General features: G+C 27.7%; 1 protein-coding gene and 1 long non-coding RNA gene across 7 annotated transcripts in view; one reads left to right on the forward strand and one right to left on the reverse strand.

The window, feature by feature from the left end:
• The first annotated feature begins 2,551 nt into the window (after positions 1–2,551).
• The window catches only part of LOC145181047 (uncharacterized), an 81,142-nt gene continuing 56,505 nt past the window's right edge, over positions 2,552–27,188 (forward strand). Inside the window, exons 1-39 of one of the 6 annotated variants that reach the window (XM_090078854.1) lie at positions 2,552–2,913; positions 3,864–3,925; positions 4,750–4,839; positions 5,073–5,150; positions 5,240–5,332; positions 5,431–5,516; positions 5,636–5,716; positions 5,927–6,042; positions 6,144–6,247; positions 6,372–6,491; positions 6,583–6,678; positions 6,762–6,830; positions 6,982–7,046; positions 7,617–7,659; positions 7,737–7,787; positions 8,291–8,365; positions 8,514–8,602; positions 8,712–9,447; positions 9,554–9,682; positions 9,780–9,848; positions 9,950–10,111; positions 10,374–10,478; positions 10,561–10,656; positions 10,775–10,900; positions 15,787–15,933; positions 16,094–16,156; positions 16,424–16,515; positions 16,641–16,767; positions 16,937–17,095; positions 17,221–17,418; positions 17,515–17,637; positions 17,731–17,885; positions 18,017–18,185; positions 18,357–18,629; positions 18,748–18,831; positions 19,152–19,359; positions 19,836–19,969; positions 23,201–23,446; positions 26,821–26,913. In XM_090078854.1, the coding sequence (XP_089934980.1) occupies positions 2,817–2,913; positions 3,864–3,925; positions 4,750–4,839; positions 5,073–5,150; positions 5,240–5,332; positions 5,431–5,516; positions 5,636–5,716; positions 5,927–6,042; positions 6,144–6,247; positions 6,372–6,491; positions 6,583–6,678; positions 6,762–6,830; positions 6,982–7,046; positions 7,617–7,659; positions 7,737–7,787; positions 8,291–8,365; positions 8,514–8,602; positions 8,712–9,447; positions 9,554–9,682; positions 9,780–9,848; positions 9,950–10,111; positions 10,374–10,478; positions 10,561–10,656; positions 10,775–10,900; positions 15,787–15,933; positions 16,094–16,156; positions 16,424–16,515; positions 16,641–16,767; positions 16,937–17,095; positions 17,221–17,418; positions 17,515–17,637; positions 17,731–17,885; positions 18,017–18,185; positions 18,357–18,629; positions 18,748–18,831; positions 19,152–19,359; positions 19,836–19,969; positions 23,201–23,446; positions 26,821–26,913 (5,109 nt within the window). In that variant the 5' untranslated portion in view covers positions 2,552–2,816. Of the gene's footprint in view, positions 2,914–3,388; positions 3,711–3,863; positions 3,926–4,749; positions 4,840–5,072; positions 5,151–5,239; positions 5,333–5,430; positions 5,517–5,635; positions 5,717–5,926; positions 6,043–6,143; positions 6,248–6,371; positions 6,492–6,582; positions 6,679–6,761; positions 6,831–6,981; positions 7,047–7,312; positions 7,471–7,616; positions 7,660–7,736; positions 7,788–8,290; positions 8,366–8,513; positions 8,603–8,711; positions 9,448–9,553; positions 9,683–9,779; positions 9,849–9,949; positions 10,112–10,373; positions 10,479–10,560; positions 10,657–10,774; positions 10,901–14,423; positions 15,121–15,786; positions 15,934–16,093; positions 16,157–16,423; positions 16,516–16,640; positions 16,768–16,936; positions 17,096–17,220; positions 17,419–17,514; positions 17,638–17,730; positions 17,886–18,016; positions 18,186–18,356; positions 18,630–18,747; positions 18,832–19,151; positions 19,360–19,835; positions 19,970–21,728; positions 22,547–23,200; positions 23,447–24,100; positions 24,248–26,820; positions 26,914–27,188 lie in introns of those variants that run through there. The other 5 variants (XM_090078855.1, XM_090078856.1, XM_090078857.1 and 2 more) reach the window with 5 other exon arrangements.
• On the reverse strand, positions 4,537–7,246 carry LOC149891570 (uncharacterized). The gene is made up of 2 exons (XR_016449833.1): positions 6,978–7,246; positions 4,537–6,844 (listed from the first exon to the last, which is right to left on the reverse strand). It is a non-coding gene; the product is annotated as an uncharacterized LOC149891570 (long non-coding RNA).

Genomic DNA, 27,188 nt, shown 5'->3' on the forward strand with positions numbered 1-27,188 from the left:
TTTTATGAGCATATTTGAGGTTCTTTGTATAGTATAAATTGAAGGAAAACTTTTTGTAAAGGAGAATTTTAAGGAGAAGAGAAAATGTAGAGCTGAAACGTTGTGTTCGCTGCGAGAAAACAACAAGCTAACCGGGCACATGATGGAGCCATCTTCGAATAATTAGAACATCTTTGAAAAATACGATGGTATATCCGATGCCGCAATTTAGTCGCAGCGAACCAAAGTTGTTGCAGAGAAGCAACGCGTTGAGTTGACAGTGCTCTTTCCAGTTTTGTTGCGAAGTAATACTTAGTCTTCGATTGTTTGTGAGTAGAAGATAAGAAGGATGTGAAGAGAATCGAAGATGTCTATTTATCGAGTTTTTCCTTTGGATGCCTACGTGGCACGAGTTGTGTACGAAGCAGAAGATGAGAGATGAGGAACAAATGGATGTCTCTTTTGCTGATCTAAAACGTTTCTCGTGTTTGGCAGAGTAGCCTGACGAGAGGGTGCGACTGGCGTTGTAGTTGGATTGCCAGAAGCGGTATTTGAGATTTGGATCCGCAAAAGAAACAATTGTTGCGATGTTCCGCAAAGCAAGAGTTGCTTTGAATTAAATGTGATCCCGAAGGATCAAGGAGGAGTGTAATTGAATTGCGTGAAGAAACTATTTACGGCGGATTTGATTGACGTAGTTTATTTGATATGTTGTAAATATAGTTTAAGCGGTTTATTTTATGAGCATATTTGAGGTTCTTTGTATAGTATAAATTGAAGGAAAACTTTTTGTAAAGGAGAATTTTAAGGAGAAGAGAAAATGTAGAGCTGAAACGTTGTGTTCGCTGCGAGAAAACAACATGAAATCAAGCAAAAAATATAGCTACTGTTTAAAGTTTGGTGCAGTCAGACCTGATTGACTTTGCATTAAATGTGAATACTTTCAAACTTTTGTACACTTGAATTATTTGTGTTAATAGGATACTTCTAGCATTTATCTTATGAAATATTTAAGAAAGATAAACACCATTCATCTTATCTTTTCAAAAAAACTTCAAAGTTAAGTTATCAAGTAACACCCTAGAATCCACTAACAAAATCTTTTCTTGGAATCTTTTACAGAAATTTTTGGTTGAAATAAACAAAATTTTATGTTGACTTTTGATGATAGCAAAATAGCAGCTGTAAAATTTTTTTGTTGCTTTTATAGCCTTGTAATTATTTGCCATTTAAAGTAACATTTAAACAAACTAAATCTAAGTTATCACAAACTATAGGTTGGTATTTAACTTGCAAGTTCTGTTTAAAATTGATCAATGTGCCCATTGTTTACCATACACCTCATCCCCATTTAAAGACGATTAAGTCTATTGCAAATTTAATCAAAAACTTATCATGTGATAATTTGCCCTTTACCTTTGTCACAACTTCAAGCTCACCCTGTCAAGCGTAGCTTTCATCCGCAATCAAAGAGTAAATGCTGGGAGATTATTGTTGGTTCGTTTTAGGGAGAGGAGCATTTTTGAGAAAACTATTTCTGAGAAAATATTCGCTTTAAATATATTATCAAAAAAAAAAAAAAGAAACAAATCAAGTTTTGGAATAAAAAGGTTTACGTGGTTGAAAAAAGAAGCTTTTTATAAGAAGCTTTAAGCATTCATTTCTGTTATTGCAGAAAATGAATACTTCCCACCCAGCATGAGATGTCTTTAAGACATTTTTAAGTTGTCTAGACGTCCTAAAGTTGTCTTAAAAACGTCTTATATTGGATGGGTTGAAGCTTCTGATGAAATTACAGATTACGAGCATGAGGAAAAGACAAAAGAATAAACAGTGTTTTTCAAACTTTTTCAACACACCATATTTCTTTACTTTAGGTGTATGTTCACTAACTAAAAATATATTTGAAGTTTTTAGGAAACTGAGTCGACTGGTAAGCTTGATATTAGTGAGAAAAGAGCAGTAGAATGGAGCAATTAAAAAACATCTGAATTTGGGGCAATAAGCTTAACATAAATGTCAATTTTGAATTAAGTTCTTTGCTTCTAAGTCTGTAGAGCTTAATAAAGTTTTTATATGGTTGTAAATATTATTGTGGCAATGGGAATGTCTAATAGATAAGGAAATTGTGTTTAAGAATGTCAAGACACTAAAAAATATGCAAGTCATTACGCATTTTAGATATCTGATATGGAAAACACTTGCTTTTCATTACTAAATCAACAGCAAGTGGGTTCTAAATTCAGATTTTTTGCCTCTTATTTATGCATTTACATATTATATAATAGTCTTTCGTCGAAAGGTTCAGAGGACTGTTTACGACACATACATACAAGGGCGAAAACACGGAGTTTTATTCACAATTTATGCTATTTTATGACGGAAGAACGATTTTGAGAGGTATAAAACCATATATACTAAAAGCCTAGAAAGAACTACTCCGCAGTCTTAAGATTTTTAACTTAAAATTTTAAGACTTTTTTTATTCACTGTATTCGAGTAAATAATCCGTCTGTGGGATAAGCTGTAATAATAAAGATTCCTTTAAAAAAAAAAGTTCTCCATCGCTGAAGTTTTTAATAATCGTGTTGAATGGAAAGGTTGGGAAAACTTCAATAACTTAACTGTATTATCGAAGATTATCGAAGGGAATTGTCAACGAGATACTTTAATGTTTTAAATGAATAAATTCTGAGAAGTTGTATGACTTTTTTGGGCTATTGCATTTATTTATGTAATACACAAAGTTTATAAACCACGTTCAAAAGTTTTAACGTCAGCATTGTCTAACCATTTACTTGTAAGAGAAAAAGAATTTTGTTTTAACTACTGTTAAAATGAAAAGATTTCTAAAACTGCCTCCAAGATTAGAAAACTCAAGAAGTCCAGCAGAACAAAATTCTTTGGCCGACAGAAACGTTTCTTTAAATGCAGGTAAGATTTAATATTGACAAAATTTTAATAAATTCTTCTAACTTCCTGCATCATTTTCTAATCAATTATAGTTTTAAAAAAATATTGCTCACGAAAGGAAAGTTTTTTTTGCTTTAAAGGAAACAGAATTTAGATAGGCAGTACTAATGCCTTTTAGGCAAAAAAAAAAAAAAAAAAGTAAAATAATGGCTTTTTTTTTTTTAATCTTAAAGCACGTTTTTCACTTACATAGATAAATATATTCCGAAATGATTTCACCTTAGGTAATACAACGGATTTACTGGTTAATCTAAGGAAAAAGTTTCAGATTAGTAAAGTGATAAAGTTTTTGTTGAATTTTTAAAAAAACTTAGAAAAAATCGATTTTAGACTGAAGAAGTGTCATAATTACAATTTAAAACAAGTACAAATTTTTTCCCTGAGTTTCCCCCGTATTTGGTTTTCCAATATTGGGTGTTCCATGTAAACGACACGTGACACTCTGCTTAGACTAAAGATATATTTAGTTGCGTTTCGATGGCACGAATCAATATATGTATCATTTTACAAAAAAAATATTGGAGCTGTTATGAAAAAAATATCATTGATAGCTGTTCAATAAACTCGAGTGTGATTATATCAGAAATAAATTATGTAAGATAAAGCTGGACTATAAAAAGTTGTAACGAATTTTTTTTATACGCGTAATAATTTGTAATTAACGAGTTCGCTAAGTAATATGGAAGAAAATAAGTCTTTACAATGGAGGGATAATGAAGTTGGAATAGAAATAGAACTAAGACAGCAAGACTTAAAGGGTAACTACTAATAACCGTAAACAATAAAGATCTTATTATTTGGATTCGATTAAACATTTTTTAGAGTTACGATGTACATTCCTTTTAGTGTTAAGTGAGACAGTTTAATCGAGACAGTTAAAATAACTTGCAATTTTTGAAAATCTTTTGTAGATGAGAGAGCAGTGGTGCAGAAGAAAGTGTTTACAAAATGGTGTAATACTCATCTCAAAAAGGTGAAAAAAAATTCTTATTCTACCATATTTTGTGCGAGGTTTGTTCGGTTTATATTAGTAAGCTAAAATATCATGTTGCGCTATTTTTAAGCTCTCAAACAAATAACTGTTATCTTTTATTGACTCCCTAAACAGACTAAGCGAAATTCAAGAGAATCGGATTAACTGATTTACTCAGTTAAGTTACTGTGACAGCTTAAACAGTTATGAAAGCATTTCAATATTTTTTGCTTATCGTTTTAGCCCGCCAAACTTTGTTTACTTGATAAATTCAACAATTACAAAGGATTTTTTTTTCTCCATACTTTGAGTAGTTTTTTTATGGTTTAAAAAATTGATGTATTTTTCTTTTTGCCTAAAAAAATCGTTGATTGAAAGTGTTAAAGCAAATCTTAGCTCTTGAAACGTTAATGTGAAACTTAAAGGTCTAAAGAATGTCTATAGAAGGAAAATTTAGCTAGATTGTTGTACGCTGAAAATTGCCTAGAGTACTTAATTTATCGATTTAAAACTGAGTTTAATATTAGTACCTAAGTGTTATTAGGATGCATTATACCTAACGACGGACAAATAGGACTGCAGTCTGCACAAACAATTAAAAAAGAAAAATGAAAGTCATCACAAAATCTTTTTGATAAACAATTTTTGTCTGTTAAATTTTGCTTTTTGTTAAATATAAAACAAATGTAATTGGATTCTAGCAAAAACTCAAATTAGCCGGTCCCACCACTGATTACACTTCAAGATATCCGTGCTGTTTTAATATTTTTTTACCTCATCTTCTTGTCTTTGACGAGATAATGTCGTTATTTATTGATTTTCAGGTAAATGTAGAGATTAAAGATCTGTACGAAGATTTCCGTGATGGCAGAAATCTTATTCTGTTGGTGGAACTACTCACTAACGAAACTCTCGTAAGTTTTCATAAAATTTAAAACAATTTTGTTACCGCTGCATTTTTAACTCCTTGAAAATTTTTCACATGTGTAAAAAAACAACCGTTACATATTATTTCATTACCAAGCTAACGCAGCTAAGCTCTCTCAAGCGCCCTTGCGTAAAAGCCCAATGGGACTTCTGTAAGTTCAGAAGAGAAAATAAAATCGCGTACTCATTTAAATTTTCCTTGTCTACATTCATTTTTTAGAGGAAGCAAAAAGGCAAAATGCGCTTCTACTGTTTACAGAATGTAACAACAGCCCTTGGTTACCTAGATTACATAGGCGTAAGTTTCTTTCCCACATAACTTGAAGTTCAAAAAAAGTCTCTAACTAAAACAACCAGTAAAATAAACGGGATACGTTTATTGCTTAGATTAAACTTGTGAACATCCGAAGTGAAGATATTGTTGATGGCAACACGAAACTTACTCTTGGACTTGTTTGGATACTCATTTTAAATTTTCAGGTTTCTTAAAATTTAAAAGAAAAATGTTTTGAACGTTTGTTTAGTTTTTGCTGTTCTAAATTGTTTTTTAATTTTTACTATACTTATAAAATTTACAGATATCTGATATTAAGACCATGATGCTCGGTGAAACAGTATCACCTAAACAAAAGCTCATGTTTTGGAGTCAAACAAACTGCGACGGGTAAAATACTTTTAAGATTTCACAGAATATTGTAGAACCAAATCTCTTGGAGCAAAAAATCACAATTTATATAAGGCTTCAATATTCTTAATTTGGTTAACTTTTTTTGAACACTTCAGCTATGAAGAAGTAAATGTAAAAGACTTTTCCTCAAGTTGGTCGGATGGATTAGCATTTGGTGCTCTACTACACAGACACAGGTTGTTAATTCCGTTACTTTTGTTATTTTACAGCTGTTTTACATAAAAATCTTCACAAAAACATTAAGATAGGATTTCGTTGTTATTGTTGTTGTTTTTTGATTGTCATTTTTTTCACTGTTAAACTTACTTCATCAAGATAAAATCTTTCAAAACTTTATTGTCACCCATTAGTGCTTGTAAATTCATGTTAATTTTGAAAAATTACAGACCCGATCTCATTGATTTCGCGGAGATAAAAAAGGCTAGCCCATCACAACGAATGGAAATTGTTTTCCAAGTTGCAGAAAAGGAACTTGGGATCCCAAAACTCCTTGATGTCGAAGGTAAGTAGTGTTCTGGTTGAAAATAAAGACTCTTGTGCTTAGTATAATTTTATCTAAAAGGTCTGGAGTAAAATTCATAAAAAGCAAGTTTTTATTATTAGATGTCATAAAATGTCCAGATGATAAAACAATAGTTACATACGTTTCGGCTATTCACAAAGTGCTGCCATCAATTCCTCCGAAGTTGTTAGATCAGAATGATGTGGTGAGTTGTGTGGCTCTGATAACACTAGATTGTCGTTTATATTTTGTTTCAATTAAGTTTACCGTAAAAAAAAACTTTTAGATTTTTGTCGGTCATTTTTGATAAACATCTTTGCTTCTTTAAGGATTTGAAAACGGCAATCGAGGTATATTGCAATAGAGTCGAAATGTTCATTGAATGGTTGACTCGCTGTATAATAAACTTAAACAATAGAGAGTTTCCAAAAAATCTACAAGGGATGCAAGTAAGAGCTTTCTATTCTTCCTGATGCCTTTGCGAACAACTGTTCTGCATGTAGCCAATTGTAAATGATCTCAATTTTTTTTTTCTTTAAGGATCTTCACAGCCAAGCTTATTTTTTCTCCACACAAATATTTCCAGAAAAGAATGCAGAACGAAGACACTTAATTGCACTTTTCACAAATATTAAGGTACTAGTTTTTAAAGATTACGTCATTTCAAACGTGATTTCTTTTCCAACTCTTATTCACGGTAATCAATTAATTTTTCACAGAGTATGAAAAACCCTAAAAACCGGAGTACAGAGGTACCACATAAATATACAGTGGAAAACTTGAACCAGGTATTCAGAGTTGCCTATTTTTGTAAATAAAAACAGTTTTAAAATTGTCAATACCTTTTCTAGATTTTTCTAGTAATACAACAGTTATTTGTTATCAAAGAAATGGAAAATAATTGCTACAGAAATTATTAGAGGCTATTTATTTACCTAGGCATGGGATGCCATGGTGCTTGCTAACCAACAACGATGCGAAGACATCAATAAAGAAATCGAAAGGTCTAATATTCTTTGTCTTTGTTTATGACAATATTAATTGTACAAGTATTTTTTCTGGTGCTTCAAATTTTATTCCATTGACATATTTTCAACTTAGTAAAACTCTTCCTCAAAACGTTTATAAAAAAAGTGATTTTATACGTTTGTTTAGCGCCGTGATTTTCCTAAGTTTCGCTCGGATTTTTAAAAACTCTTTGTTCTTCCAGTTGGCAGATGTTTCGAGCTGTCTTTAGTAATTTGTTTTGAAAGATATTGTTTACCTTGAATACATATTTGAATAAAATACAGGATTCATCGCATAAGAAAACTTTTTGCAGCGCTGTATCGTTTAAATATAATTATATAACACTGTGTTACATCATGTTTTATGTGGGATGAATATTCGACCATGGCCGCCAGAATTAAATATAAAAATTGTTTTCAGGTTTTTTTTTCAAGTTTTAATATTAGAGAAATTTTTTTAAAGCGTTGGTAAAGCCCAAGATGCAATTACTTTACTTTTTCTTCTTTGGATGTTGCGAAGCTTTACTTCAAATGTGTCTATACTGATAACATTTTTTGTATTAAAAGGTTGGAGCAACTCCAGTATGTAGCAAAGAAAGTGGAAGAAGAGGTAAGGAAAAATGTGACTAAAATAACGATGTTTATAAAATGTGGGACATTAAAAACATTTTCTTTACTTTGTTGCAGTGCGGTTCTTTGGAGAATTCGTTGGGTATGATCGAAGCAGAAATGGATAACGTATGTGGTTTTATCCCAACAATTTTTATCTTTTTTTTTTTAAAAAAAATTTTATGCTGTTTTAAAATGAAATAATAGAAATAAGCACAAAATATTACAAACATTCGAATGTTTGTAATGTTTTGTGATCGAAATTTTTGCAATCGAAACACTTTGATACAAAGAACTTTTTTCTGTGAAAAAACAACAACACAATATATTTCAGATCGTAAACTCATTTTTCTTTAATGGGACGCTAACAAAACCTTACTTCTTACTTTTTTTGTTGTGAGTTAAATTCTCTTAGGAATTCTTTTATCCAAAACCCAAAATAAAAAATTTGATAATCCTGATTAATTGCTCTTTTTTTAACTGCTCTTTTTTTAATTGCTCTTTTTTTACGAGCTAATTTTGTTAAAAATACATTTGATGCCTCATGATCATAAAAAGCACAATTTATATTGCATTTTGTACAAATTTATAAAAAGAGATAAACCAAGTCTAATACTAAACAATTTTTTTAGTATGAGAAAAAGTCGAAGGAGACGAATACGCAAGAGACCTTGCGAAAAATTGACCAGAGTGGAAAGGCTATAAAGGTAATTTTACACACACACACACTCACACACTCACACACACACACACACACACACACACACACACACACACACACACACACACACACACACACACACACACATATATATGTAATTGTAGCTTAAAAAACGAATAAAATTTTCTTTTCAGATATACCGTTTGCCACTAAGGACATTAACTAGCTCAGCAGAAATACTTGTCACCGGCAATCATCAAAACAGCGAAGAGCTTCAAAAGAGGTAAAATTTATTTTTTTAAACTTGAGAAAGGGTTTGAAATAGAGCATTAATAAAACTAGCTCAATGAACAAAAAGAAGAAAAACAATCTTCGTTACTTGTTATCTTTAGAGTCGGAGCAATTTCAGTGAGATGGGAAAAGCTGAACAACCGTATTCAGACAGAACTTCAAATTTTGAAGTCTCAATATAATGCTGAAGACACCTTATTCATTAATAAGGTATCTTCAATTAAGAAAGAGTTAGTTCCTCAAACGAATTCTAATCTTAAAGAAGAGGTTTCTCAAGAAGCGATGCCAGTTCTCGAGAAAGAAGTACCAATTCTTCCAGTTGAAGAAGATATTTCTATTGAGATGACATCTGATCTTGAAAAAGAATTGGAAATTTTACCACAAACAGAAGAATACTTATCAAAGGAAAACATATCACCACAAAAAAAAGATTCAATCAAACAACTGGATAATGGCGTAGATTTTACTAAAAGAAGCAGTTTAACTTATGGCGTGCAACCTTCCGTAAAACTAACAATATCCACTCACGGAAGCAAAACAAGTTTATCTGAAAAAGATCTTTCTAAAAATGAAATTGAAATAAAAGACTCACCAGCTTCTAAAATCACAAGCATTCGTGTATCAAAGCGCTCTGGAGCAACACCTATTCAAGGCAACAAAAAGAAGTCAAAAAGATTTTCTCTTGCGCCTTGGAGTTGCACCCGAAGTAAAAACGGATCATCCAGTGACGAAGAACTTACCGATGACACGGGATTTGTTGAAGAGTGGCCTGATATGACACTTAACGCAAGATTACAAGACATTCGAGTTGCATATAATTGGGTAAAGTATAAACTGGTAAGATTTATTTTATGAAATGGGTTATTTTAATTAACTAATTTTTTTTTTTGAGGGAAGTATTTGTTGATTTTGTTAAAAGTGGTATAAGTTGAATTTTATATAGGATTTGATCGTAAGCTCAGAGTACGGAATGGATCTTCCAAGTAATGAATCATACTTGCAGGAAAATGAAAAAAAACTTATGGAGATTTTAAACTTTAAAGATGAAATTGATAAAGTTTGCTCTGTACAGGTACTACTTATTCACCTTTTTTTAGACTTTTAAAATACAGTGTAACAAAGACTTAATGCTAAAAAACATGTTCAACTTTTCACATTTCTCAATTCAGATTCGAAACGCCCCTGAAGAACTATGCAAGAAAATTGAAGAGTTGAAGCTAATATTCCAGGAAGCCTTAGTATGTGAAGAATGTTAACTATTGCTTAAAGTTTATACAAGTGGCTTTATAGTTAGTTACACTATAGCTATTTGTATTCTTCTTATATCTTTTTTTCTCAGGACTTTACAACAAAGAGGTCAATAAATCTAAAGTCACTCATTGAGTTTATGCAAGCTTGCACCGAGCAGCTCATATGGCTAAGCCAGCAGGAAGATGCTGAAATTTCTCGTAACTGGAGCGATAAGAACATATCTTTACAAAAGTTATCCGAAAATAATGAGGTGTGTAAAGTCCATCAATTGCAAATGACTTAAGGAATAAAAAAGAGCTGATGATTTTTAAGGACTATTAATTATGATTAGGTGGCAACGAATAAAAGGGTAAAATAAACCAAAATCCAATTTAAGTGTAAAATTTACAAAATTTAAGATCTAAGAGATCAATAAGATCTAGAGAGTAGTAAAAAGGTAAATACTGATACTTTTCTTAAGACTTTATTCTTGGTTGCATGGAATCTTTACCTTTCTCTTAATTTTTTCGTAGAAGCTGTTTTCTGAAATATTAGTACGGGATAAAGTTATTCAAAAAGTCATTGAGAAAGGACGCTTGCTTATTAGTAATCTCCACCCAGCAACGTCTGCTGTAGAGGTAATTATTTAATTTAAAAATTCATCTACATTAAAAATAATGGCTGGTAAATAGAGCTTAACTTACTTTGACTCACCTTTAGGCTTACATTGGTGTTCTACAACAACAATTAAAATGGGCGTACGAACTACAAACTGCTTTCCAAATCCACCATAAAAATGCTTCATTTTATATCAAGGCATGATTTTATTTTAACCCCGATTTTAATGCCATATTATGTTTTAACAATATTTATAAATACTTCTGATGCTGGTCTAAAGTTAGGTCTAAATTTACTAAATTTAAATCTTGCTTAGTTTTTTGAAAAAGCTTATTCGTACGAAAAATGGCTAGTAGAACGTGTAAACAAACTTAAGAACCTTTTCGACGGAATTGATTTTAAAGACGTTGAAGCCCTATTGCAGCTTGTTGAAAAATTATTAGTAAGTACAAATTTTCTTTTCATTTTAATTTCCAGAAAAAGTGACACATTAAAGAATTGCGTGAGGGTTTGAGTCAATTTTTTAAACAGGTTTTTTTTCCATGAGGGTTTATTTTACAAAATCCCTAAGATGTGTATGGGCGATCCATTTTAAGTATATATGTATAAACGTCGATTAAAATTACCATCAAAACATAATTAATCTACGCTCTTGGAACCAACCTTAAAAAAGCTGTTTTACAAAATGGAAATGAAATCCTATTTTTACAAGCAGAATGCTGAATATAAATGAGATCATCAAGTTCATCATGAAGCTGATTTAAATTTTGGTAGCAGTGGCAGGGCTTCTTAGACATCTCGCTTTTAAGAAATGAACGTAACATAAGCCAATGTTAAAATTAAAATTTGTATAGCACTCTCCTCGTAAAATTAGGAAATATGGGAAACCTACCAGCGGTTTTGGTTTAATAACCAAAAGCACTTCACCGCACCAAAAAATTCGTAAGCACAATACTGCGCATTGAAAACCGCATTGAATGAAAATTGCACTGTTTAAAAAGGTATTTTAAAAGTAAAAGTTAGGATTGAATACAAGAAACCAAATTTCAAATTGTATTATTGCAATTTTTCTTATTGAATTAATAAATCTAATACATTTACATTTACGAAGAAATGTATTCTTTTGAAAGCGCCAAATAATATCTATGTTAAATTTTAAAGTTTTTTGTTGAAAAAACAAGGCTACCTATTAAGCTACTTGGCGATGAAATTAATCCATTTTTAAATGAAAATGGTTATTTCTATTGAAAGAAGAATTCGGTACTGAGATCGCGGTGTCGTTCCCAATAAATAAATAAAATTATTGTTAAGCTTATTATAGGAGCAGAATAGAAAAAGAATAAACAAGAAAAAGACATTTCGATTCTCAAACAGAAGTAAGCTAAATTTACCTGCTTTTATAAAACTTCTGCCTCTGTTATGGCATTAATATATCTATTTATGGTAAAAGTATAGAGTCAAATAGTAATTTAACATAAGGTTTTGGAGAAGTGACAACAAGATCATGTGACAAAGACGTTGGTGCGTTGAAAATAGTAGATTACAGCAAAAGCGGATTTAAAATTCATTTCTTGCAAACAAAAATTTTCTTTACTGTTTGGCTCATGAAAACAAATCAAATATTTGGACAGTAAGAACAAATAAAAATATGATCTACTACAGAAAAAAAATCAAATATTTTTTATTAGCTAAAGTAAATACCTAATTAAACAAAGTCTACAACAGAGATGTACTAAATTATTATCAAAAATATTATTCACATATACTTCTAGATCAATATAACTGGAGGAAGTGTAATAGTTTGGGGCTCCATCAATTAAAGGAAGAAACCATTCACCAAAAGCAATTTTTTAAAAAGAAATATAAAATCTGCTCTGACACGCCTAAAGTTAATTTTTTAATTTACTTTCCTCCAGCCTTCTTACGTATTTGTTATTGATAAACCAAATACAAAATCGGATTAAATATTTATTCGTTTTTTAGACTTAATCGTTTATTTGTTTAAATTTAATCAATTCATTTATTAGAATTAATCTATCATTGCATACTTCTACAATAAATCAGTCACGGCATCTCCTAGCTTTGAAAATGTTGAAAAATAAAACATTTCTGTTGAGGTCACGTAAATTTTTTATACGTTCATCTACTGGAGCAATTGAGCAATTTTTGCGGTCATCTTATTTGTAACCTTTTTTTAAATATGAATTAAATTTAATTAAGCGGTCGATACGCTTATTGTGAGAATATAATATACTCAACACTTTAAAAGTAAAAAATAAGATACCCCTGTTAAATCAAGACCAACTTAGACAGGGCGCAATAGCTTATTTTCCGTAAAATTAGCGAAGGCTCACTTTTTTACGGTAATTAAAAAACTTTACGGCAATTAAAAAGTTATCAGATATGTGCTTCCTATAAATTGAATGTTTTTTCCAGACTATTTTTCTAGTGCATCTGATTACATATGTGATAACAATAAATATGACATACCACAATCAACAAATAATTAGCACCGCTCGTTAGTTGTTGAGAAATTGTTTTGCATCAGTGTTATGCACCAGGTGTTTCATTATTTTTCTCATTGAATTATTGAAATGTTTTCTGATTTACACGACAGTTATCCCATTAATAATCCAAGACGATTTCCACCGGCAAAATGTTAGAAACCGGCAACCATAACTTGTTGACTTTTTCCATCTTTTTGAAAATCTGCAGTTACTTTATAAACCGGAAAAACATTTTCAATAAGTCGTCGGACCTCCAAAAAGTGAAACTAGCATTATTGCTAAACTGCTTTTTGCAATTGAATTAAATTTAATACCGTCCATTTTTTTAAGTTTTCTAAAATTTGAAAAAGATTGAATATTCTGAGCTTAAATTACAAAACTAAAATCTTCATTGAACTAAATTTTTAAAAAAGTTTCTTTCCTTAAAAATTGAGCCTTCACTAATTTTACGGAAAAAAAACGGTCACAACCTGTGTAGTTAGCCTTGTTTTATATTACACTTGTCCACTAAAGCTAGGAATACTCAATACGGAGAAACATATATAAAAGGACAGCACAATGCTATTCAATCTCTTTTAATCAGTAAAAGGTTTTTATTTTAAATAAAGTTCAGGAAGTTGGGTTGGGGGGAGGGAGACGAAGAGAAATACTTGTCTCCACTTGAGAAAATTGAAGCTAAAAACTTTAACTTAAACTTTAAGATTAACCATTATTTAAATTTAAAAAGATTAAAATCACGATCGTTATGTTTAAGTAATCTCCTTTATTTTTGAAAGCCGTTTATTTTATTAAGTAACTGAATTAACCGTCTAAAAAAATCACGATCGTTATGTTTAAGTGATCTCCTTTATTTTTGAAACTCGTTTATTTTATTAAGTAACTGAATTAACCGTCTAAAAAACTCAGTTTAAGAAAAAAATCGGATAATTTAAGAAAAAAATCGGATAATTTAAGCTCCCCGTTTAAAATTGGATTTAGCTACATAGAAAAAGTACTTCCATAAACTTGTTAAATAGTCAATAAATAATGAATAATTTAACTAGAATTTTTTTAGATTAATGTAAATTAGTTTAATTGATGTAAATTTATTTAATTAGTATAAATTTATATAATCAGTAAAAACTAGTTACAAAATAGTTGAATTACTAATAAATAAGCAATTTTCAAAAAAAAAAAAAAATACCCATACAATTTAAAAATGATAAAACAGCAATAAAAAGTGTTATAATAACATCTTTTTATATTCTCGTAAATAAAAATAATGCTGAAAAATTTCGAGAAAGTTACCTCCAAAAACGTTTTGTAGTTTTTGTTTACAAAAAAACTAAAACAAAAATGATCGTTTGTTATCGGGAAAACTATCACTCTAACTGGGGTTTTCTCTAAGAAAGTAACAATAAAGGGTGATTCCCAATCGTAAGCGCGGAATAAACTGACAAGTGTTTTTTTTATCTCATTACTACGAAAAAAAAAAAAGAATGCATTAACTTTGGAAAAAAATAAAAACCAGAAAGAACAGCAAAATCTGACGTGTTATTTACTTAACATATAATGAAAATATCGTATTCTTTATTAAACTTCTCATTATTGTATCATAACGGATTAAGTATAAAGTTTACCTAGATAAACATACGTTATACTCTTCATATTCGATTTCGTTATGCTCATGGCTTTTGAAGAATTTATTAACGCAACTTATATATCTACGACTTTGATAATAGCCTGTGAAAGTATTGTAGTTTTACTTTTGGCAATCTTAATAAAGCTCGTCGTAAAAATTTTATCACCACGTGTGTCGGAGACATCTGTGAAGAAACCAGCTTTCCAAAACCAAAGTAATGAAAATTCTGCTCAGCAGATTTTGTATGAATATTTGTCAAAGACTTACTGGAAAAGGAGACGGAAAGACGTACTTTTAAATCATGCACCAACAAAAAAGGATTTCAAACCTGTTCTAAGAATAACTTGTTCTGAAAGAAAAATACATGTCGTTTATTCAAAGGATGCATTGTGGAATATTGCATTTAGCAAAAATTTGATTTCTGGGTCTAAAGAAAAATTTGCTTTTATATTCAAAGGTCTTAAATCTTGGAATGTAAAGGAAACACAAGGAAGATTTTCAGACGTATTAAACGATTTACTAAAATTTCGCCAGGTTGGATGAAATTTATATTCAGTTTTATCTCAATTTGTAAACTTTTGAGCAGTTACTTGCGTTGTATTTTAGAATCGTTGTAACAAACTTAATATCGTATAGGTTTTTAAGAAAAGATGTTATTTTAAATTAATATTTTTTCACAAAATAAAAACCAATTCTTACAAAAAAAGGCGCCTTTTCAAATTTAATTCTGTAACAGATGTTAAAGGTGAGTGTAATATACGTAAGATACAAACCTTCTGGACATTGTTTTATAAACAAAAGAAAGGGAACCACCGATCACCTTGGGAAAAACCTTAATAAAATTTTTTAATTCATAATTTATTTATAAACTTTTTAGTGGGTTATCTTTAAAATTATTATTTATATAATAAATTAAGTGATTCTAAATAATTGTTGTTGTGGTTTTATACGGCTCTAATATAGTTATATATATATATATATATATATATATATATATATATATATATATATATATATATATATATATATATAGACACATGTATATAGACATGTATGTATGTATGTATGTATGTATGTATGTATGTATGTATGTATGTATGTATGTATGTATGTATGTATGTATGTATGTATGTATGTATGTATGTATGTATGTAATTTTATTTTATAATATCTGTAATGCAATTTTTTGATATTTTTAAGGAAATACGACAAGAACTCTTTGATCGTCAAGGTGAAGTTTCTCATTTGGCAAAATTAAGTAAAGATGTTATTCCCCTAAAAAGAAGACAACAGAAAAACAAAACCCCACAAGCTCTTATTACTGTATGCAATTATGCTCAAGAAAAGGTAGTTTATATATTTGGAAACTATAAAATGTATCTGTATAAAATTCAATTCTCAAAATCTAAAAAAAAAAAAAAAAAAAAAAAGAACTAAAAGGATACATAAAAAAACACTAATTACACACTTGAAAGTAGTTAAAGTTAAAATATTTACTAAATCCTAGGATGTTGTTTGCTGTGGTGAAAATGTTGAATTAATTGATAGTAGTGATCCATATCAATGGAAGGTAGTTATGTAAATATTTGTTTTCTTTCTTTTCCACCTTAGCTGTTTTACCTGCCTATTATGATGTTTCTTAGAATTGCAAAAACCCTAAAAAACTTTAAACTAAATTTTTGTTTTCATTTTTCAAAAAAAAATTTAAAATGTTAAGTGTTTAAAAGTTCAGTTTTTATACCTGTTTTTTTTTTTGAATAAAAAGTTTAAATAAGATGTTGATGTATTGTTTTATTTTCCAAATTTCTTTATTGCAATAAAATATTTCAATCATTAGGTATCTCCTCCATCTGGTTTGGAATTGGAAGTTCCCTCAGTATGTTTTGTTATCCCTGCTCCAGATGCAGAAGCTACAGAGTTATCTACAAGGCATAAAATGCTGATTTTTATTATTGTTATTATTTGTAAAGTATCTTTTACTATTTTGTCTGTCTGCTATTTACAAATGCATTTTAAATGTTGATAGAATGTATTTTAATGATAATTGTTTTTAGAATTGAAATTCAGTATAAACACTTATTAACACTGTGGAAAAATCGTCAATGGCATGTTAAACAAGCCTTAAATTGCACTGAAGTTTTTACTAGTTTGAAAGTATTAAAAGTGCCAGTCGCCAATCAGGTCAATCTTTTTATTAAGTACTTCTTTAAAAAAAGACTTTGCATGTTTTTTCTTTTTTTTTATCATATTGTATGTTTGATGCCATAATATCTAAATTTAATCAAGATCGTATTGCTTTAATTTTGCTGCAGCTTAAATATATTATAACTTTCATATTTATTATATTTAGGTGTTGACTCCTGCATATTGCAAAGAAAATGTGGAAGAAATGCTTGAAGAATTTGACAAACAACTTGATCCATCATTAGAAATACCAGAAAATGAAGAACTATTGACTGATCTTAAAGCTACTACTCAAGAGATGAATGAAGATTTTTTAGATGCTCTGGTTAGAGTTAAAAAACAAATTTTGTTTTGTTTTATAAATAGGGATTTTTAAATACTTTTGTATTTTTAAAAGTTTATAAAAAATCAGATTCTTTGTCTGTATATGTTTTTACTTATTTTTTAAAGTTGAAAGATGAATGCAATAAAGTTGAACCAGTGCAGTTAGTAGAAGGCTCATCAGATTCGATTGTCTTAATGAAACAAGATAAAATTGAAGAAGTACCAACAGAGGAGCTTCTAATGCAGCCATTGTCAACTGCTATGAATAATTATTTAGATGTTGTTAATAATTTTAATGATCCCTCATTTACTCAAAATGAAAGTGTAAGTTACTGTGAAATAAGTTGTAGAAGTTACAAACAACTAGAAATATTTAAAGGAATTACCTTTATACTAATTATTTAAAATGATTTGCTCTAGGATTTATCTAAAACTATTGTTGAACTATTACTGTATGTCCAAACAATTAACGAAAACCTGAACTCAAAGAATGAGGAACAAATGGATGCTGAGTCATTTGTTCAAGAACTCAATGAAGCTAATGTATGTGTTATCCCTTATTTGAAGTTTTAAATACGTTTGAAATTTTTTTTCATGAATATAAACTTCTTCAATGTTATTTTTTTTTTGCTTTAGAAAATTATTGATACTATAGAAATCTCTCTGCAACCAAAGTTTGACTTGATAGTTCTCCAATCTGCCAATTTCAGTGTTATATTAAGGAATAAATATGAATTGCTTGTTAAAAAATGGAATGATGTTAAAATAAGACTAGCCCAATGGATGAAAACGTTTGTTAACTTTTGATTAGATATATATTGTAGTTTATTATTATTCTTCTATGGTTCCTAATTTAATGTAAATTCTGCCAGTTTATGTTTGACATTTGAAATGTAAAATTGTTTAAATAATACCGTTTTAGAATCACAAGTATTCATGAAGCGTTATTGATTGCTGCTGATTTAGATCAGTACCTAAAAAATTTGGAAATGGCTTTAGTGGAGCAGCATGGTTTTTCATTGGATGCAAGCAGCTTAAACAAACAGCTTCAACAGCTTTATGACTTAAAAGAGTCATTTGAGTTAAAACAAGTAAGTATACTTTAATTTGAATACTTGATTAAATTTTTTTTTTAAAGATACTTTTTAGAAAAGTAGCTTTATAATGTTAAATCAAGTAGCATATTAATATTTTAAAATTTAGTACTGCGTTAAAATCCAATTCTTTTTTTGTTGATGTTTTTATTGATTTAAAATGCATAGGAAAGTATTGATAAACTACAAAATGTGCTGCTCAATGATGGTGAATCATTTAGTTCAGTTGTTTTGTCAAGATTTTTTGAGAGATGGATGAATGTTGACAAACAGATGAATATGCGGCAAAAGAAACTGGTAGAAGCTCTTCCTTTGATAATAAAGGTTTCTGTAACTTTGCAAGAAGAGTTACCTTGGTTTGAAAATCTTTGCAACAAACTTATCTGTGATAAATTACCATCGACTCAAGATGGATTAAAATCACTTTTAGAGGAATATAAAGTAAGTTTTACCTAAACAAAAATAAAAATGTTGTCAGAGTAAAAGTTTATAGTTATGAGTAAAAGTTATCACTTATGATTTATTTGATAGTGAAAAAATCTTTTAATTTGTTTTACAGAATATCTATAAAATGCTTTTAATGCATCTTCATCCTCTCCAAAACCTTTTTTACAAAGTTGAGGAACTCATCTTGGCCTCAAAGGTAAAAAAATAAGTTTCTTGCAAAAAAACTTATTAAGTTTCAATATTAAGAGCCAATAAAATGTTCCAACCCTTCTTTTCTTAAATAATTAATACAATATTATGCAAAGTTTGTGTTAAATTGCTAAAAAATAAATAACAGTTTCTAAAAATTTTCTCTTTACAGGATACAATCTTTTCACTATTTCATTATATATATATATATATATATATATATATATATATATATATATATATATATATATATATATATATATATATATATATATATATAAAATATATATACATACACACACAAACACTTTGTTTTTGTTTGTTTAGAGTTATGAGCATGATTTGAATAAATACAGGTGGTTTGTTGAAGAGAAGAATGTTTTTGACAGGTATACTATATCTACTCAAGGGAGAAAACAGTTAGCCTTAATGATTCTTCAACTCACACAATTTTATGAAATGGCTTTAGTTGGCATTCCACAGAGAATTTCTTGTTTTATAAGCATGCTTGAAAATTCTGCTGAAATTATGTCAGGTATAAAAATATTATGTTTAAATAGCTTTAAAAATCTTTTTTCCAATTCAAACTTAAAAAAACCTGCCACTTATGAATAAAATGTTTGTTTTACCTGTAAACATTAAAATCCTACGATTTTTATTAAGTTAAAAAAAGTGAAAGCAAAATAACCAATTAAGTTTTATTTAATCTAATTCTGGGAAAATTACAAATTCAAATTAAATATGAATGGTTCTGGAGATTTTTTTTTTTCGGAAAAATCTCTAGTTTATTGTATAAAAAACACAAACAAGAGTTTAGAATGTCAATGCCAGGTGCACAAAGATTTCAATAGAACATTTAAATAGAAAATTTAATTTTTGTAGGTTGCGAAAATAACATGGTTATAAAATTATTTAAACTTGTTAAAAAGATTTTCCATAATGTTTACTTAAATTTGTTTGTTAAATTCATGTTAAGCTCTTTAACATATGTAATATAATGTTTACAATTAGAAGAATATGAAAGTCTGGAAGAAAAACTAGATAAATTAGAAGCTTGGATTTCCATCAAAGAAAATGAATTAAAAAAATACGATCTGCCACTTAGTGCTATTGGTGTGTTGGAGCAATATATGAAAGAAGTTCAGGTAAATATATCCTTTAGTTATACGTATCATTTTCTTTTTTGTGGATATAAAAGTTGCATATAAATGCTGGAGAGGAAATCTGGTATTTACTATTTGCATCAAAATTGCTAAAGTAGTTCACTTTTAACTGATAAAATGATTGATATTATTGAAAATATCCCTTTCTTTTAAATATAGAATGTATACGTCATGATGTTTATCATTTGTTTTATCACTGGAATAATATTTTATTCAATTGTTTCTAAATTAACTTTATCATTTAATTGTCTATTGTTAGACAACTTTTGTTGCTTAACCAACCTAGTTACACAGTCCATAGCAACGCTTTGCAAGAATGAATAGATAACGATGAATTAGCGACAGCAGTATTAGCGAGTATTTGGGGATTCCTTTATGTGTTATTCAAAGGCTGAAAAATTCTTTGTTCCTTTTTTTTTTTTTTTTTTTTGTGGGAATTTTTCAAAAATTTTAAAAAAGTTAAGTTTCATACTTACAAACTACCATGTTAAAATATTAAACTAAAAAATTAAAAGCCTTCTTACAAATTGGTAATATTGAAAGGAAAATCGAAATACTTTTAAAGGGCATTTCTTCTGTGGGCAACAAATGTATATGTTTTCGCCTAAATCCTAAAAAACTCAAATTAAAAAAAAAAATTCATTTTGCTTAATATAGTTTAACTGAAAACCTTTGTGGGGATTTGCAAACTGGCTTCTTTTATAATAAACTGTAAATCATCTGCGTAACATTATTATTATTATTACTATTATTATTATTACTATTATCATTATTATTATTATTATTATTATTATTATTATTATTATTATTATTATTATTATTATTATTATTACTATTATCATTATTATTATTATTATTATTATTATTATTATTATTATTATTATTATTATTATTATTATTATTATTATTATTATTATTATTATTATTATTATTATTATCATGATAATGATATCATTTATAATTATCACTATAATTATCATTATCATTTTCATTATTATCATCATCATCATTGTTGTTATTGTTATTGTTGTTGTTGTTGTTGTTTTTATTGTCATTACATTATAATAATGATAATAATAATAATAATAATAATAATAATAATAATAATAATAATAATAATAATAATAATAATAATAATAATAATAATAATAATAATAATAATAATAATAATAATAATAATAATAATAATAATAATAATAATAATAATAATGATAATGATAATGATAATGATAATGATAATGATAATGATAATGATAATGATAATGATAATGATAATAATAATAATAATAATAATAATAATAATAATAATAATAATAATAATAATAATAATTATTATTATTATTATTATTATTATTATTATTAATATTAGTATTATTATTATTAGTATTATTTATTATTTGCGTTTAAGATAAAAATAAACCTTTAATTGCATTCATAATTATTTTAATAGATGTGTTTTCTTCGTCAAAGCGTTCCCAATTTTATCTTGTATATGAGTTCTTATATACAAGATCTCGCGCTAATTTTCAGTCCAGCAATCAGCGAAGATATTTAGATATTTAGTTTTTTAAAATGGCGGTTTTAAAATGGCGGTTTTTCATCGTTCGTAAAATAAATTTTTTAATGCAATAAACAGCCATAAATATCGCTTGATAAAGTGTTCTGACCTTAATCCGACTTTAGCTTTCTTAAGTATCACTCTTTAAAAGCAATATATAAGAGGGAATCGTTTTTTTTCTTAACAAAGGAAAAGTCAAACAAAAGAATTCATGCCTGTGCTATATTTTTTTAAACAAAAACTTTAATATTATTTTGTCGACTCAGTCATCTTAGTTTTCATACTATCGTTTAAAATTGATGTGTAAATTGGAGGAATTGTAACTGCCCTGCAATTTTGTCGGAGTTAAATCGTTATCGAATTAGCATAGTTTTTGTTAACAACAACTTGTGTCAAACTTCTGCTGGAAATTAAACGAACTGTTAGTAATACATTTAGCTATGTTTAACCGTCGTTTTTCAAGGCGTAATAGTAATGAGGGTTCACGTCCTAATGTCGAAAACCCACTTCAAACTCAAAAAGCTGAAAATGTGCTTCAAAGTCAAAGATCTTCCAGGCTAAGTTTAAACCTTAAGCTAGGTCGTTCTTCATTATCAAATAGCGAGCGAAATACGCGTTGGAGTCACCACTCTGATAGTGAATACACAGAAAATAACCCTCGTTATTTTGAATCAGGAGGTTCTTTACCTCGAGGTTTTTCTTTAGCAAGCAATTTTTCTCCTGAAGGAAGCATGAAGGAAAAATTCGATAACAGGTCCCAACGTAAAGACTTGAAAAGTCCTTCCCGCGATCAATCTGCATATTTTGCTGCTTTAAAATCTCCTAAGGCAAAGGCCTATGACAAAGGTAGAAATTATAGATACGATTCGACACCAGAACTAGGAGTATCTATGGATGGTCATCAATTTACAAGACCTCATCGGTTATCTCAAGAATCAGTTGACCGTCAAAATGAAAGTGCATTAAGAAGACATAATTCTGGGTATATTGCAGCTTTTAAGGTAAACGCCAAGGCCACGTACTTTTTGCGATTATTTCGATACTGACTTCATGTCAATATGCTGAAATATGTTAATTTGTACAAAATTCTGCAACCCTAACAAATTGCATAATATAATATTTAACTAAAAAGCCACTTATCAATCGGTTTAGAATAACAGTTTATTTTCTTTATAGACTTTTTTTTAAACAGTTAAACAATTAATAAATTAAAGGTATTAAGAAGCTTTTTTCTTAGTACAAAAAAAAAAAAAAAAAAAAAAGGAAAAAAAAAAGAGAGAGAAAACTAAAAGCAGGATGAGATCGTGTGCTTTTCATTTACTTCTCAGCACAAAAAAAAACAAAAAAAAACGCCTAAGAACTAAACAATTCAAGTAAATCTATGTTGACTTAAATTATCTTGCTGGTTTAAACAATAACTTGTTAAATAATATTTTCCTCTTTAAATATTTTAAACAATAGCTTTAAGCCGTGTTTAGCTTCATATGTTTTAAACTAGTTGAATAAATCAAAAAACATCCAAGAAATCAAACCAAATTGGTAAAATTGAAATTTGTAACAACCTCTAAAAAGCTGTTTGAGCAAATCCTAAAAATAATTTTTACATATTCGTGTTTACATAAAAATATCGTGTATTTCGTTTTAATGTTTTTCAGAATGTCCTTAGTGATGTCCGTGGTCGTGAATTTACAGCAGAAGAAACATTAAATGCAGGACGGCAGTTTTTGCAAGAAAATTTCTCTCAAATGCCGTCAACAACCCGCGTAAAAGTAGAACAAAAGGTTGCCTCACTGGAGCTACAATGGGCGAAATTACAATGGGAATGCGAAGGGCGAAATACTCGTTTAATTATGATACACGATATGTTGGGCAGTTATGAGAAGGCTGTCCAACCTTTCTTGGTAAGTATATTTGTTTATGCAGAAAAGGTTTGCTGTTGTCAGTGCAACAATTTTAGAGTATGCGCATATTACGGAACTATTTAAAAGCTTATCAAATTTTAAATTTACTCAGACGATACTTTTTCAAAAAGTTTAGAAATTATGTAAGCTTACGTCCAAATTCAGTTACAATAGATTTTTTATTATGACTAGACAAGTATGCACAATAGTTAATGAATAATAAAAAAATTTTGTTTGCATCTAAATAACTAAGATTAATGATCTTAGAAGGGTTTGAAAGTTTATTTAAAAAGCTAAATACTGTGTAAAAAAATTATGCAAGCCGACCCTAACGTTCCGATTTCAACTAATTGCATGTCGAAGGTATTAAAAACTAAACTGCGATCTAAGTGAATTATTTTTTAAGTGCGAGCCACCCATCATCTAAAAAACGTTTCGATTTGCCTTTTGACTGAGACGAGATATTTGACTGGTACTAAAAATAATCGAAAAACAAGCTTAATGTTATTAACGTAATATCTTTTCGATCATTATTATTCGTTGAACATTTTCATTGGGTCATTCCCTTAATTAAACGAGGTGATGACTTCTTCAAATATTGCGGATAAGCCTTATGAGATTCATTGTCAAACGGATTAATGTTTCAATAAATAATCATCGAGGCATTAAGAGAAGCTATATAATAAAGTTTGTTCTATCTATTCACTTCTCATATGGAAGTTTTCGTAGATAGAAGTATCTAAAGTTATGGAGACTTATACGATTCGCGTACCTCCACTGCGTCCAGTTATTAATTTCCAGGTAATTAAGTGTAATGTACAATTTATTGCTTTATGCAGGATAATTTAACGAGATTAATCAACCTTCTATAATTTTTTTTTCCGTTTAGTATTTGGATTATAATGAAAAATAAAACATCTACGACTTTGTTTCAACTTTGTAAACAATTTTTTACTTTTTGTTTATAATTTTCCTCTGGGATTTAAAACAGTGGATTTTTTTTTTTTTAATATCATTTATTTTCAAGTGTTTAAAAGTATAAATACGTAAAGCGTTTGTGATTTATTAGATATTTGAGCGTTTTTTTTTCCCGCAAGTTTTGCGAACTTGTTTTTCATTATCCTTGTTCAACAAAAATACGAAAACAAATTAAAAAAAAAAAAAATCTGCGTAGAACAGTCCAAAACAAGTGGGATAACGTTCTGGAATATTTTTAATCCAATTAAATAGCATAAGTACAGATAATGTTACAATCAGTTCTCATTTAAATACTTATTTGTTCGTGTTTCTATTGCAACTGTGCACTTTTAATATTTCCTGATTAAATTGACAAGCTCAAATTACATGATAAGTTTAGGCTTCAGCGTTATATTCGAAAAAGAAGTATTTTTCACACATAACTTAAGACAGGTGTATAAAAGATAGCGCAAACAAACTTTTATTTGATTTTAAAATCAATTTAGTACTAAAGAGTAAAACAAAAAAAATATTTGCATAATCCAAAAGAATAATTCTGTTATTTAGTTATAAAAATCAACTTTCACAATCTTCTAGCAATTTCAGACAACATCAAAAGGAGGTGTAACTGACAATTTAGTAATCAAACAACTTAAAGTTATTTTATTAAATTTTCGAACGAGAAAGCTTCTAATATTAGTAATAGTAGTAATGAGGATGATCGTAATAATAATAATAATAATAATATTGATAATAATAATAATAATAATAATAATAATAATAATAATAATAATAATAATAATAATAATAATAATAATAATAATAATAATGATAATAATAATAATAATAATAATAATAATAATAATAATAATAATAATAATAATAATAATAATAATAATAATAATAATAATAATAATAATAATAGTAATACTAATAATAACAATAATAATAATAATAATAATAATAATAATAATAATAATAATAATAATGATAATAATAATAATAATAATAATAATAATAATAATAATAATAATAATAATAATAATAATAATAATAATAATAGTAATACTAATAATAACAATAATAATAATGATAATAATAATAATAATAATAATAATAATAATAATAATAATAATAATAATAATAATAATAATAATAATAATAATAATAATAATAATAATAATAATAATAATAATAATAATAGTAATACTAATAATAACAATAATAATAATAATAATAATAATAATAATAATAATAATAATAATAATAATAATAATAATAATAATAATAATAATAATAATAATAGTAATACTAATAATAACAACAATAATAATAATAATAATAATAATAATAATAATAATAATAATAATAATAATAATAATAATAATAATAATAATAATAATAATAATAATAATAATAATAATAATAATAGTAATACTAATAATAACAATAATAATAATAATAATAATAATAATAATAATAATAATAATAATAATAATAATAATAATAATAATAATAATAATAATAATAATAATAATAATAATAATAATAGTAATACTAATAATAACAACAATAATAATAATAATAATAATAATAATAATAATAATAATAATAATAATAATAATAATAATAATAATAATAATAATAATAATAATAATAATAATAATAATAATAATAATAATAGTAATACTACTACTAATAATAGCAATAATAATAATAACAATAATAATATTTATGATAATGATAGCAAACATAATAACATTAATATTACTTATAATAAAAGCATCAACAATAATGTTAACACTAATGATAATATAGATGTTAACAATGATAACAAATAGATCGAAGAAAAATTTTTGAAAACATGTAAGTTATGTAAGTTGTCTTTTTGAAATGCAAATGACAATTCAGTTTCCTGAGTACCAAATAAAAGCATCATTTGACTTTTAGAAACTACAAATATAAACTATTTTTATAGCTTCTTGCATAATCAGGTAACAATATTTTTAATCTTTAGGATAACCAAGTTATTCTATAACACCAGATTATAATCTTATAAGAAAAATGACATTTTTAAAGCCCTGAAACTGAAAATAATATACTTAGATAAAAAAATTTTTTAAGCATTTTTTTATTGGAATATACAGAATTTTCTATTATCAGTTGTTTTACATGCATACCTCTAATGCATATAGTTCGTCCGACTAGCTCGATTTCTCAAAATTTTGTTATTAGGAAAAATCTGCTCGTATATGCGAGCCCACCAGACTTACTTAATTCAGCACGTTAAGCCTTTTTCATTTCTCATAACTACTCCTACAAAAATTTTTCATTTCTCATAACTACTCCTACAAAAATTTTTCATTTCTCATAACTACTCCTACAAAAATTTAACTTAAAGTTTCTTTCCCTTTTAGATATGGCTGAAGAAAGCAGAGCAGCAAGCACAAGCATTTCACATCAATGCTCCTGATTTAGAGAGTGTCCAAGATTTGTTCAGACAACATCAGGTAATGTATATGAATAAAGAGAAAAGTTCAATCCGTTAAAATTAACTTCATTAAACGGAAATCTGTAAATTACTTAGGACCAGGTTAAAAAATTTGGTATATATGCGTCAAAATGTACGCACAAGTACACATTAAATTGACACCCTAAAAATTGCGAGAGATTAAACAGACTCCAATCAACATAAACAAAGATAAAATCCTTTCTGGTTGACAAAACAAAAAGATAATACACTTCTGATAATCAGACAGACATAAATGTGTATATTAATACGCAT

This window comes from Hydra viridissima, unplaced genomic scaffold, assembly GCF_058129835.1.
Source record: "Hydra viridissima isolate aposymbiotic clone 2 unplaced genomic scaffold, HvirCarnegie_v1 scaffold_2, whole genome shotgun sequence".
Classification (NCBI taxonomy): Eukaryota; Metazoa; Cnidaria; class Hydrozoa; order Anthoathecata; family Hydridae; genus Hydra; species Hydra viridissima.